This window comes from Solanum tuberosum, unplaced genomic scaffold (assembly GCF_000226075.1).
Source record: "Solanum tuberosum cultivar DM 1-3 516 R44 unplaced genomic scaffold, SolTub_3.0 scf00208, whole genome shotgun sequence".
In the NCBI taxonomy this organism is placed as follows: Eukaryota; Viridiplantae; Streptophyta; class Magnoliopsida; order Solanales; family Solanaceae; genus Solanum; species Solanum tuberosum.
The window spans coordinates 502,119-516,357 of NW_006239132.1; the positions used below are offsets into that span (position 1 = coordinate 502,119).

At 38.0% G+C, this 14,239-nt stretch overlaps 1 protein-coding gene across 2 annotated transcripts; it reads left to right on the forward strand.

Moving 5' to 3' along the window:
• Positions 1–254: 254 nt before the first annotated feature.
• On the forward strand, positions 255–13,860 carry LOC102599520 (mediator of RNA polymerase II transcription subunit 33A-like). Of its 2 annotated transcripts, XM_015312529.1 has the most exons (12): positions 255–669; positions 1,798–1,908; positions 3,517–3,864; positions 4,059–4,378; positions 4,458–4,549; positions 4,913–5,249; positions 5,612–5,822; positions 6,564–6,678; positions 10,008–10,169; positions 10,786–11,443; positions 11,817–12,023; positions 12,525–13,860. In XM_015312529.1, the coding sequence occupies exons 1-12, from the start codon at positions 392–394 to the stop codon at positions 13,694–13,696; spliced, it is 4,011 nt and encodes a 1,336-aa protein (XP_015168015.1). In that variant the 5' UTR covers positions 255–391; the 3' UTR covers positions 13,697–13,860. The 2 variants fall into 2 exon arrangements, with proteins under 2 accessions (XP_015168015.1, XP_015168016.1); XM_015312530.1 differs by lacking the exons at positions 255–669; positions 1,798–1,908 and adding an exon at positions 2,410–2,476.
• The last annotated feature ends 379 nt before the right edge of the window (positions 13,861–14,239 follow it).

Genomic DNA, 14,239 nt, shown 5'->3' on the forward strand with positions numbered 1-14,239 from the left:
CATTTCTCATTTTATACGTCACATATTACCATCCTTACCTTATTTTGAATATAGCTTATTCTTGATCCTATCTCTTTTTTGTCTACAAATCCATCTCAATATTCTTATTTCAATCATTTAAATGTTTTTAAGCGTGTGAATTTTTGATCGATCAACATTCAGTCCCACACGATATAGCTAATCGTATTATAAAACTTACTTTAAATTTTTCTATTTTTAAAATTTTAGTCCAAAACTTTTGATTAAAGATTGGATCTAAATTTATTTTCAGTAAGTTTTTTACCCTAAATACTTATACCCGGGACTCTGTTTCCAGCAAGCCAACATACTCTGCCATCGACATAATTGCCGACGTAACCCGCCGGAATCCAATTTCCCGACCGGCGAATCCATGGAAACGGTAACCGTACATTCGAGCCAATGGGACAGAGTGACGGAGCTGACGAAATTGGCTCAGGAAAGAAACACCGATCCATTGGTATGGGCCATGGAGCTTTCCTCCAGCCTCAACTCCGCCGGCATCTCTATGCCGTCGACCGACGTTGCCGAACTTCTCGTATCTCATATTTGTTGGTCCAATAATGTTCCTAATGCTTGGAAGCTTCTAGAGAAAGCTTTGGTGTTTAGAATTGTCCCTCCTCTGTTCGTTCTCGCCCTTCTCTCTACAAGGTCATTTTCTTCCTCTTCAATTTTTCAAATTTTGTACTTTTCGTTTATGAAATTGATTTCGTCACAAATTGAAAAAAAAGAGGAGAATTGCATTAGGTTGATGTCTGAATTTGATCAACAATTTGAAAATGGAGTTGAATAGAGCTGGCAGATGGGTTAATATGATCCTCATATAGTATAGGAGGGTAAGTAATATGTAAGAATTAAGTAGGTGTTTGGCTATGTTGTTGTGTTTGGCCATGAATACAAATTGGAATTACTTTTTACTCTTTGTGAGTAATTTGGAGTGAAAAAAAGAAGAGTATAAACACCTTTTTGTTGTTTATCAAATTCTTGAAAATTCTGGAATTCAATTTCAAGATGAATTTCAGAGTTCTATGGCCAAACGTGAACAGATCCGGAAAAAAGGAGAAGGAGAATTGCATTAGGTTGGTGGAATAAAAAAGGTCTAACTTTGATTACCAATTTGAAATGGAATTGAGTAGAGCAGAATGAATATTGGGGGATTTGAGGCATAATTAATTGATTTATTCATTTAATCTATTTTGTTGTATTGACTTTATTTCCTTGTGATTTCATCCCAAATATAAAAACGAAGAGAATTGCATTAGGTTGATGGCTGGCATTTGATCAGCAATTTGAAAATGGAGTTGAATAGGGCTGAACAGATGGGGGATTCGAGGCAAAGTTCAGGGGGTTAATATGATCCTCACATAGTTTAGGAGTGTAAATAATATGGAAAAGTTAGTGAGCGTTTGGCCGTGTTTCATTGTGAAATTTGAAAAAAAAGTAGTTTTTTTTTTCAACTCCAGAAAAAAGTGAAAAAATTTCTTGGCAGCTAATAAGACCATTGCATAATTTAAATGTGTAACTAACAGTTTCGTCATATTATTTACACTGCTGGGCCATTTTCTTGCCCTTCAATTTTGTGCTTTTTACTAACAGCCTGGAAATCGAGGAGAATTGCATTAGGTTGATGTCTGGCATAAAAAAGGTCTAACTTTGATTACCAATTTGAAATGGAGTTGAATAAAGCAGGACGGATAGTGGGGAATTTGAGGCATAATTAATTGATTTATTCATTGAGTCTATTTTATTGTATTGACTTTATTTCCTTGTGTATTACAGAGTAATTCCTGCTCGAAGGAGCTATCCGATGGCATACAGGCTGTATATGGAACTTCTAAAAAGATATGCTTTTTCATTACCATCTCTAATTAATGGTCCAAATTATCAGAAGTAAGTTTCATTCTCCTATTTCAAGTCATTTTCTTGTATTCTTTTAGTTTGATCCATAAGAACTTGTTTTTTTTTTCTTTTGTTAGGTGCTTTAGACTATATTTTTTATTTCTAGGATCGGTAGTTTGATGTTCTTCTACCTCTCAAGGTAGGGGACAAGATCTGCGTACAGCCGTACACACTACCCTCCCCAAACCCCATTTGTAGGACTACACTTGGTATGTTGTTATTATTGTTTGTGGTGGTGCTAGCGGTTCAATGTTTTGGAAAAGGCTTCTTGGTACTGAGACTTCATGGTTCATACCAGTCCTACTATCAAGTGCTATATAATGGCCCAAAATCTAAAAAAATGTAGTTTGTGTAATGTTTTACTGTTTCAACTCAACACAAGAATGGAAATGAACTGATAGATTGGATATCACTTCAACTAGACTACAAAATATAGAATCAATGGAACAGTAAAAGAAATGGGATAAGAGGAACAAATTTAGAAGGGGCTCTATATGGAACTTCTAAAAAGATATGCTTTTTCATTACCATCTCTAATTAATGGTCCAAATTATCAAAAGTACATTCCATTCTCCTATTTCAAGTCATTTTCTTGTATTCTCTTTAGATTGATCCATAAATTATTATTTTTATGGATGATGGTTTGATGTTCTGTAAAAGCCTTCTTTGGTACTGAGACTTCACGGTTCCTCTTGGTCCTACTATCAAGTGCTATATAATGTCCCAAAAACTAGAAAAATGCAGTTTGTGTAGTGTTTTACTATTCCAACTCAACACAGTAAAACGGAAATGAACTAATAGATTGGATTTCACTACTCAACTGGATTTCAAAGGAAATATAGAATCAGTGAAACAGTAAAATAAAAACTCAGCATATTACATTTCTACTGCTACTTCATATTTATAGCTAGGTCTTGCTTCTTCCAAATCCTTCTTCACTCTTCACGTACTCCTTATCCAGGCTGCCAAACGAGATCACTGTTGGAGGTTTGTGTATTCTTGTGCTTTGCCTTAAAATTTTGTTCTCCCGGAAACACATTACCTGGCTGCTGACTGTGTTAGTTGACTGGACCTCTTCTGTTAAGGTGTTCATAACAGTTTGAATTACTTTGGACACAGTGGCTCATGTCTCACTGTATAATAATTTCCTTGGACACTCATTGAATCTTCAAACTGTAACAACATAGTCTATGATGTGTCCCAGAGTATTACCTTTTTTGCTATTGAAGTATTAATTTGGCACAACTCTTTTTTCCAATTGTCTCTTTTTGTCAATGGAGGTTCTTTTGTTCCTTTTCTGGTTTTCAATATCTTCTCCTTTTCATTCAGAGTGAGGTCCCGTAAATTTATGCCTCAATCTGTTGTGCAAATGCTATCTCAAGTGAAATTTCTTGGAGATAATTTTTTCATTTTATGGTCCGGTGAATGTTTGTCCTCCTATTTTTCCTGGGAGGTAAACAGATGTCCATGTGGATGAAGACCAATACTAATATTCTTGACTGATTCAAATTTCCCAAATTAATTTTTGTTTTGAGCTAGTTTAATTTTTGCGGATGAATTTCAGTAGAAGAGTTAACATGTCTGGAGGTGCTATTGCAGGATTATGGAATCAATAAATGATACTCTTCATCTTTCCCGGATATTTGAACTCCAGGGATCTGAAAGTGGAATGCATGTGATTGAATATGTTTTCACGGTTGTATGTCAGTTACTTGATGCCTCACTTGATGATGAGGGGCTGCTGGAACTGACTGCTGAAAAGAAGTCTAGGTGGCCAGTTGCAACTCAAGAAATGGAAATCAGCAATCATGATGGCTTTGCTGGGAAAAGAGTTGAACATCGTGAAGGATTATGTAGAATGAACACTGTACTGGCTATTGAAATAATTGGCGATCTTTTTGGGGACAAACTGACATCCATGATTCTTTACTTGGCACGTAGGAACATGTAGGATGAGTAGATGACAGAGATTCCTTCATTAAGTTGTGTGCTGTATCAAATATCAACATGTCTATTACTAATGCTTTGTTTCTTACAATTCTGTCGAGCTATGAGAGAAGTAGTGCTTAACAAAATGCTCATTATGCTAGCCTAAGAGATATTATTGATAGCTAAACATTGTTTTTTTTTTCTTTCTTTAGGCCCACACATTGGGATTCTTTCATGCAGCACTTTCACCTTCTAGTGTCAAACTCGTCAGCTTTAAGAAACTCTAAGAATATTTCTCCGGAGGCTTTGGTACTGTTGATATCCAAAAACCGTGGAGTCCTCTCCAGAGAATGCAAAACAAGCTCACGGAAATTTCTTCATGCTGTTATGGCTTCTGGATCACTTGCACTTTCTGCTAGTCGGTTTGATGATGCTAGTACATCAGTTCTCTGGCTACCGATTGATCTCTTTCTTGAAGATACCATGGATGGATCAAAAGTGGCAGCTACAAGTGCTGCTGACACCCTTACTGGTAAATACTGTAGTCAATGGTCTAAGTTCAATATTGAATATACCCTATTGTGTTTTGCTAAACTGGAGTTATTGTGCAGGTCTGGTGAAGGCTCTGCGGGCAGTTAACTGTACATCGTGGAAGAACACATTTTTTGGGTTGTGGATTTCAGCCCTTAGGCTTGTTAATAGAGTAAGAATCAATTAAGATATCCCTTCTTTCATCAGCTTTATCCAGGTTGCTAGATGGCAGAAAATTATGCTTCCTATCCATCCTGCCATTTTCCTTCTTCAGCTCTAGGTCTTCTTTTGTAACACGATTTTCCTTATGAGTGCTTGCAAGTTTCAAAGTTCTGTAAACCACACTAATTTATTAGTTAAGGACTAACTATAGGGTTTCCTTCTTACCCTAGAATTTTATTCCTTTGTATAGAATGTTAAATGAAACTATTTATCAGAACTGAAACTGCAGTTCCGTATTTGAGCTGGTCAAATTTAATGTTAGCTTCATTTCGATATTGAAAATATACTAAATAACTGCTTTTGGTCAATTTAGGAAAGGGATCCCAGTGAGGGTCCAGTACCTCGTCTTGATACTTGCTTATGCTTATTGTTGTCTATTACACCGCTAGCAATTACCAACATTATTAAAGAAGAGGAAAATGATAGCAGCACTAGTGATCAAAGAACAGAGTCCACAGGAAAACATCGTCAGGCCTTGGTTTCTAGCTTACAGCAACTGCATGATTATGAAGGCTTGTTGACCCCACCACTGCCTGCAATTCCTTTGGCAAACCAAGCTGCTTTGAAAGCAATGATGTTCCTCTCAGGGCTAAGTGGGGGAAGTGAGTATTTTGATGGGATGAGATTGAATGACATGCCTGTCAATTGTGGTGAGTCCAGTAGATTTCAAGAGAGGCTTGTGTCAGCCTTGTATCACTTGCTGCCTGGATTCCATCTTGTATTCTTTTCAATTTAACCAAGTTCTAGAATTTGCTTCCTCTTTATTCCCACAACCCCATCCATGTGGTTGGTGACCTTTTCGAGAATATTTTTACCTCTCTCAGCTATTCCTCTGTCCTTCACCCTTGCCTTTGTTTTACTTTTTAAATTTCTTACCTTTAACTTTTGGGCAGATTTGCTTTTAGACTATGTTGGGAACTCCTAACCAATCTAGTGCATCTCTTATTTAACTCTTATATGCATAAGTATGTTATACTGGTAGTGTATGCTAATCATCTGTAATTATTTCTAGCTGGGAGCTTGTGGCACCTTATTGTTGAGGCTTGCATTGCTAGAAACATTTTGGATACGTCTGCTTATTTATGGCCGGGATATGTAAAAGGTCAATTCAATCAAGTGCCTCGTAACATGTCAGGCCCATCGCCTAGCTGGTCATCATTGATGAAGGGGTCTCCCCTAACTGCTCCAATGGTCAGTGTATTGGTTTCAACACCCGCTTCAAGGTATTAGAAGTTGACAATAAGAATGTTTTTCTTTATTTCTGGTTTGCTCACTTCATCCCATCATTTGCCAAGGTTAGTTGGTCCATGCAGTAGTGGTTGTTCCCCAGTGGCCGTTTTTGATTTCAAATTAGGAGTTTTCTACATATTCAGAGCTAAACGATATAAAATCTGTTTGTAGCTGGAAAATAGCATGATTCTTAAAAAAAGCCTCTATAGATTTAAGCAGTAATTATATTCCATGCCACTGGTTTGTGGTTTCTTTTAAGGTCGTATTTGGAGTTCTCAAGCATATTCAGAGTTAAAAGATGTGTTATAAAAAACAGTTTATAATTAGAAAATAATGGGTTTATAGTTTTTACTTAAGAAAACATCTGCAGATTGTAAGTATTCACATTTGGTGCACTCCAATTGAAAGAGAAGCTGACCTTTAACATCAAATATTCCCAGTGGCTAAGCTCTTGAAACTGCATCTTCTGGGGCTTTGGAGCAGGTTTAAGGATAAATCAACCAGTTGGATTTCTGTTTTATCAATCTAAATTGCTGAGAGTATGCATGTCGGTGGTCATATATTGGGAATTGCAGTCATATCATTAAGTAGAATTATTTTCCCTTGTTTCTCTTAGCTATAACCTGGTTTTCAGTTGAAAATCCTTCTCTTTTGAAGTCTGGGAATATCAAATGCTCTTTCTTGAAATTTATGTTGTATGACAACTGAATTTAAGCTCATGGATTTGATGGAAGCTTAGCAGAAATAGAGAAAATATATGAGATTGCTGTCAATGGTCCAGCTGAAGACAAGATTTCTGCCGCTACTATTCTCTGTGGGGCTTCTCTTGCTCGTGGTTGGAATATACAGGTAATATTGAACTAGTATTAGCAGTAAAACCTTAAAACTATCTTCAGCTCCGGAAACCTCTTTGAGAGCCTGCATTTTTGCTTGATTTTTTTCTAATAAACCTTGTTTCTTGTTTTCCTTTTCCTACCCTCCCATAAACCCATGACAAGAAGGAAAAATTTCATGACCTTAGCACAAGTGTCCTCCCAAACAAACGATTATTGCACAGAGGAAAGAACAACCTTAACTAAATGAATAAAAAAAAAATATATATTAATCTTTAGTTTTTTTTTTAAAAAAAAAAATAACAGCCATAGTTAAATGAATAATGTAATTAGTAAACAAGGCTGAGAAGCACTGCCAAATAGGTTGGATACGCAACCCCCTGATAAGGTTAAATTAAAGAAAGATTTTAACAAAGTTGGAGCAGAAGAACAGTCACCTGTCCACTATCACTAATCTTGTAAATGACAATGAAGAGGCTGAATGAAGGTATTGATCTCCATATCATCTCTGGTGGGTGGGGTGTTTGTGTGACTGGGAGAGAGTATACCTGGTGTGTATTCTCTACAAGAGCCGAATTAGATAAAGCAGGCTGCCCACTTCTAGTGGCTCACAAGCAGTGTTATGAAAAGCGAAAAGTGCAAAAAAGCTCTAAGGTCCATTGGGGCCTTAATCGCAATACATATATATATATACCAAGACTTAATAATTATAAGCATGAATAACAAATATATGGACAAAGAAATTGTTTGTTTTTACGAAAAAGTGAAATATCATTGGCTTAACGTCGCCTCTTCAGGAGATGCTCATTCACAAGGAAAAGTATGTCTTAGATCCTTGATGATGACACTAAAAGTGCACATTAAGCGAGGCAAAGCTCTCAACGCGTTTTGAGTGTCGCCTTAGGGCTTAAGTGCGCCTTTAATAACACCGCTCACAAGAGTTTTTAATAGAGAGATATAGAAGAAGGGAGCAGCTGTGATCAAGTGTTTGCTGGTAGAAGTGAATGGTAGATGATGAAGATTTTTTTATTTTTTTTAAATTTCCAGGATTGCAATCCTGACGATGTATATATAAATCATGTAGAAGCACAACAAAAGGGGGGGACTTCGCCTTAACCCCAAATATACATCAACGATTGTCAAGTAATCCTTGCAAAAAGGGGAATGTTTAAGCATGCCACTGTTTTATATTCCCGCATATCTAGTGAGTAGTGATCATACAATTAGCTTACAAAAAAATTGGCTTTGTCGTATCTTATCCTTATGCTAGGTAATTGCATCTTGTCTAGCAAATAAGCAGTGGGAATAGCAAACGCAAAGATAACTCTCCAGTGCTGTCCCTGGCTATGCCTCCTATTCCAGCCTTTCCGTTATGCTCCAGAAAACATCCATCTGTGTTAAGTTTAATCGTTCCAAACCTGCAAATAACATCATTAAAGGGTAGTTTAGATTTAAATGAGTCTCCAAGATAAGAAAGACATTTTGAATGAAGTACTTTTATGCCAAATGTTTTTCCATATAGGATCTGACACTCTAGTTTTCCTTATGCAATTCCAAGCAGAGTTATTTGAATAGACGCCATCACTAGTAGCCCCCCAAATCAAGAAATCACTTCTACTACCAATTTTAATATTGGTGATATGCTGAACCAGTCACGCGGCAACACATCTTGTAGTCTCTGTACATCCCAAACCTGATTGTTGATGAAGTTTTTCACTTGAATTTTGATAGAGTGACTTTGGTCAGGAGTGCAAGTTGCTAAAGATCCATAGCCTGTCCAGTTGTCCCACCAAAACTACAATCTCCTTTTCGGATGTTCCAGATCATATTGTGCTCAACTTTTGATCTGGTTTGAGTAAGATTCTTCCAAATATGAGAGTTACCAGATACCCAAACTTTAGCAACAAGATGAGATTGGATACAATACTTGGCCTTAGTGAATTTAGCCCACAAAGTATCTTGACACCTGAACCCCCACCACTTCTTGATATTGAGGATATCACAAATGTCTTTCATGTTTCTCATACCTAATCCACCTTCATTTCTCGGGAAACACATGCTCTTCCACGAGCTCCAATGATATTTATCTTTATCTGTTGTGGAGCCCCAAAAGAACCTATTGAAATGTCTCTCCATGAGCTTGATAATACCTTTAGGAGGAGTTAAAACAGTAAGAGTGTATATAGGCAATGATTGGAGGACATGTTTAATGAGAATGTATTTTTTTGTTGGTTTCCCACCCGGTGTCCGGTACCCACATTGGAGCCCGACTAAATCCGGATTCGCGCCGGGAAGTCCCACATTGGGGGGTAAAGCGCTCCCTAACAAAGGCGACTCCGTACCCAAGGGGGCTCGAACCCGAGACCTCTTGGTTAATGAGAATGTATTTGCCTCCATATGAAAGCATGTTTCTTTGCCAACCATTGAGTCTTTTGACAACTTTCGATAACAACTTCTCAAAATATTCATTCCTTTTCTTCCCAACATAGATAGGGCATCCAAGATAATCAAAAGGAAACTCCTTGTTAAGGAAACCAGTGGAACTTCTGATTTTGTTAATCCTACTAGGTCCTGTACCTGGAGCAGTAAGGAAAAAACATTTATTTTTGTTCATTTTCTGGCCTGAACTTTTTCCATACCAGTGAATTTGCTTCATAATCATCATAATGGATTTGGTATTCCTACTAGTGAATATCACAATGTCATCAGCATACGATAGATGATTAATAGTCGTCCCCTTCATGGGCATAGTAAAAGGTAAGAAATGATTATTTTGAATAAGTCTGTTAAGCAATCTAGCTAAAACTTCAGCACCAATGATAAAAAGAGAAGGAGAGAGAGGATCACCTTGTTTGAGTTCTTGTGAAGAAGTAAAAAAACCATTTCTTGTGCCATTAAGAATGATGGAATACCAAACATTAGATAATATGCCCATGAACAGTTTAGTAACATCTAAGGAACCCTCCAGTGTAGAGATGGTGAAGATTGAAGAAGAGAATAAAGCAACATTTTCTGTTGAGATGAAGTGCTATCTGTTTCTGAAGGAACCCTCCTTTTAGATGTTGAGAAAAAATAGTTTCCTTTTGAGAAGCTCTCGCTACAATTAGGACTGCTGAAATTTATTTGGATCTGAAAACTACACAATATACTCTCCTCAGGGATGAGATCATTTTTCATATATCTATAGTATATTTGGTTTTACTTTGCAAATAAATTCAGATGAAGGCATCCTGTTCAAATAACTGGTGTCCTAAAGTCATTCTCAAGTTCAAAACTGGTATCTTGTATGTTTCATTTCTTGTCTATCACACCCATTTCACTGTGTTTTCATCTACATGCTTGCAGGAACATGCGGTTCTATTCATCACTAGGCTTCTTTCACCTTGTGTTCCTTCTGATTATTCTGGAACTGATAGCCATTTGATTAGCTATGCTCCTTTTCTGAATGTTCTTGTTGTTGGTATAACATCTGTAGACTGTATCCAGATATTTTCTTTGCATGGATTGGTAGGTAATTCTTCAGCTGTACTTTTCTTTTTCTGAAATATGTTTGTGCCATTCATATGTTAATGTCGGTGAAAATCACTTTGGCACATATCAGATACTGGCATATTGTTGCACTACTGATCTCTCCGATTGACAAATGTGCAGAAGCAATTTGTCCTCTGTGCACCATTTCAACATTTGTTGTTGGTTTCACTAATGAATCAATCTGTGCACCATTTCAACGTTTATTATTGGCTTAACTAATGAATTGAAACATATCCATTAGTTACTTCCTGTTCTACATGTTGAAATCTGTGTATGGAAGACCTATACAACATGTTTGAAAGTTGAAACTACACTAACACCGAAGCCTGGGACCCTGGACATATTGCTAGCATTTCTTATTGATTCTGGGCCAGAAATGGTTGTTAGAAGTGTCTTCCCGTCAAATCCTGATGCTTGCCTCTTTAATGTATTTTTGCTAGTTCTATAGGCAATTGATACCTGAACAATGATTTGAAGAACTAAATTCTGTTGACAATAGGTTTTGAAAAAAGTACACTGAGTAGCAACTGGGCTTAAGATACAGATGGAGAAACCAACGTATGTGCTGATGTTGTACTTAAATTTCTTTCAGGTTCCACAGCTTGTTGGTGCATTGATGCCAATTTGTGAAGCCTTCGGTTCTTGTCCACCCAATGTGTCATGGACTCTTATGTCGGAAGAAATTACTTCACATGCCGTTTTCTCGAATGCATTCACACTTTTATTGACATTGTGGAGGTTTGATCAGCCACCGCTTGAGCATGTCACGAGAGATGTTCCTGTGGGATCCCATCTAACTCCTGAATACCTATTGCTGGTTCGCAACTCCCAGTTGGCATTCTCTGAAGATTTGCTGATAGATCAAAGCAAAAGCAAGCAATTGTCTAGAGTTGTCAGTCAATTACCTAGAGAACCCATATTTATGGATTCTTTTCCTAAACTAAAATGTTGGTACCGGCAACATCAAGCATGTATTGCGTCACCTCTCTCAGGTCTCGTCCCTGGAACTCCTGTTCATCAGATAGTTGAAGCACTGCTGGACTTCATGTTCCGAAAAATAAATAGTGCTGGTCAGTCCCTTATACCTCCAACTTCAAGTGGTAGTAACTCATCTGGGTCTGGAAATGAAGAGATATCTCCTCATCTTAAGCTGCCCGCTTGGGATATTTTGGAAGCTGTTCCTTTTGTGCTTAACGCTGCTCTCACGGCATGTGCTCATGGGACCTTGTCACCACGTGAACTAGCCACAGGTTAGTCATTTGACATAATGTCTACAATTAGGCTTCAAGAATAATCGTTATGCTTGATAGGCACACATCTAAAAATGGTATACACTAGAACACCCACACAAATGGACACTTAAGCCAGTTGTCAGAGCTACAGCCTACAAGGCACATCGTACAATGCCTGAATGCTGCTCCCCCCCCGACCAAAAAGAACAAACAAAATAGAAAAGAGTGAATATTGATAGACCCTATCTATTCGCCATGCAACACAGTGAAAGAAGATAGAAAGAGGAGGAAAATTCACATGACACACTTGAACTTATCTCATAGCTGATGTTGTATTTTTTTATGAGTTCTATGAGTTGGTATATTGAGCGCTGCACTTTCTCTATCTCAGGTCTTAAGCATCTAGCTGACTTTCTTCCTGCATCTTTGGCAACGATTACAAGTTACTTTTCAGCTGAAGTGACGCGGGGTATTTGGAAGCCTGCTTCTATGAATGGAACTGATTGGCCAAGTCCTGCTGCAAATTTAGCAGCAGTGGAACAACAAGTTAAGAAAATCCTAGCTGACACTGGTGTTGATGTCCCAAGTCTCTCTGTAGGTGTGCACTTATCTGATTTCACCTGATCACCTAATCCTTTTAAGACAAGGAACTATAGGCATAAGAGAATACTTCTCCTCCTCTTTTCTTCTAACCTATGGGCTAAGTTACCACAGTGACAAGTTGATCACCCGTTAAAAATTTCTCAAAGGAATGGTGAGGAATCAGACAGTAGTAGACTGAACGTGAACCTACTCCCACCCCCTTCTTTTTCCGTTCCTTTTTGTCATGGCATTGATGTTTGGTTTTGGGGGATTAGATCTCTGATCTCCTGTTTTGACATATTGAATAATATTGCCTGAGCTAAATAGCTAACAAGGGTTGTCTGTCGATTCTAACATTGATGCATCAGTTAAAAAAACCGTCCTGGCTTGCTATGTGATAGACCTGGACTGCCATATCTATCTAATATATACATCTGTGTGTAGGAGGAAGTAGGTGCAGGGAATTTAACTATTCATTCATTTATTTCGATGTTTAGCTAATGCTATGTGTTTGTAGGTGGAAGTTCTCCAGCTATTCTTCCTTTGCCTCTGGCAGTCCTTGTGAGCCTCACCATTACATATAAACTTGATAGAGATACTGACCGCTTTCTGAACTTGATGGGCGCAGCAGTGAGTAACCTGGCTACAAGTTGTCCTTGGCCATGTATGCCTGTTATGGCTGCTCTATGGGCTCAAAAGGTTAGACGCTGGAGTGACTTTCTTGTTTTCTCTGCATCCCGAACTGTTTTCCACCACAGCAGTGATGCAGTGGTTCAACTTCTTCGGGTCTGCTTTACAGCTACACTAGGTATAGGTACATCTTCTATAGAAAGCAACGGTGGGGTCGGTTCTCTTCTTGGTCATGGATTTGGTTCGCATTTTTCTGGTGGCATATCTGCTGTTGCCCCTGGTATACTCTACTTGCGTGTTCATAGAGCTGTCAGAAATGTCATGTTTATGTCAGAAGAGATCGTCTCCCTTTTGATGCATTTTGTCAGAGATATTGCAGATAGTGGAGTCCCTGCTAAGGATTTGGAGAAACTCAAGAAAACTAGAGGTGAGATAAGGTCTCTCTCTAGTCAGAAAACAGATAGTGGATTCCCTGCATCTTGTCACGTCTCTCTGGCTGCAGCTATGGTCCGTGTCAAGCTTGCAGCTTCATTGGGTGCTTCATTAGTTTGGATTACAGGTGGTTTAAGTCTAGTCCAATCTTTGCTGAAAGAAACATTGCCATCTTGGTTTATATCAGCACATAGGTCAGAGCCTAACGGTGGTGTCTCAGAAGGAATGGTTGCAAGGCTAAGGGGTTATGCCCTTGCATACTTGGCAGTGCTGTGTGGAACATTTTGTTGGGGGGTGGATTCCTCGTCACCCACATCCAAATGGCGACCAAGTATGCTCGGAGCACACTTGGAATTTCTTGCGAGTGCATTAGATGGCAAAATATCACTTGGTTGTAACAAGGCTACATGGAGAGCATACGTGTCGGGGTTCATAAGCTTGATAGTGGGATGCACACCAAGCTGGCTTCTGGAGGTGGATCTTCAAGTTTTGAAGAGGCTCAGCAAGGGATTGAAACGGTGCGACGAAGAAGTATTAGCTCTGGCGCTTTTGGAAGCTAGTGGTGTTGGTGCTATGGGTACTGCTGCTGAAATGATTATAGAGGGGAGCTTGAACTTTGCTAGATGAGCATTCAAGGAGGACTGGTAATGTAACATAGTCTTTTAGATTATCAGTAAAGCTTTGTACAATTTTTTATTGTGTAAATGTTGAGAGGACAGATATAGAAGTTAGCAACCCTTCTATAGATCAGTTGAGTTTTGATTGGACTATCTTACTTTTTTGTTTCCTGACATAAGTTCAAATAGAGTTGGTCATACATATTTCGGAAAATTCATTGATTAATATACACAAAAAATTGAGATAATCCTGAATTTTGGTTTTATGAAACATAAGCTCCAAAAAAAAAGTGACTTGTGTCTTTTTAAAACAATGAGTATCATTCAATAGGTCCATTAACAATGGATGCAAAAAATTCGAGCTCAAATAGAGTAGGTCATGCATGTTTAGAAAAATTCATGAATTAATATACACAGAAAATCGAGAGAATTTAAATTTTTTATTTTTTGTGAGACAAACTCTAAAAAAAAAGTGACTTCCGCATTTTGAAAATAATGAGTTTCATCTAATAGGTTGTTATCCAAGGAGCAACAAATTAGAGCTCAAATAGAG

Coding starts and splice junctions, on each gene's coding strand:
- LOC102599520 (XM_015312529.1), top strand. CDS start 392: ATGGAAACGGTAACCGTACATTCGAGCCAATGGGACAGAGTGACGGAG. Junction 670..1,797: donor CTCGCCCTTCTCTCTACAAG/GTCATTTTCTTC, acceptor TGTGTATTACAG/AGTAATTCCTGCTCGAAGGA. Junction 5,823..6,563: donor GTTTCAACACCCGCTTCAAG/GTATTAGAAGTT, acceptor ATTTGATGGAAG/CTTAGCAGAAATAGAGAAAA.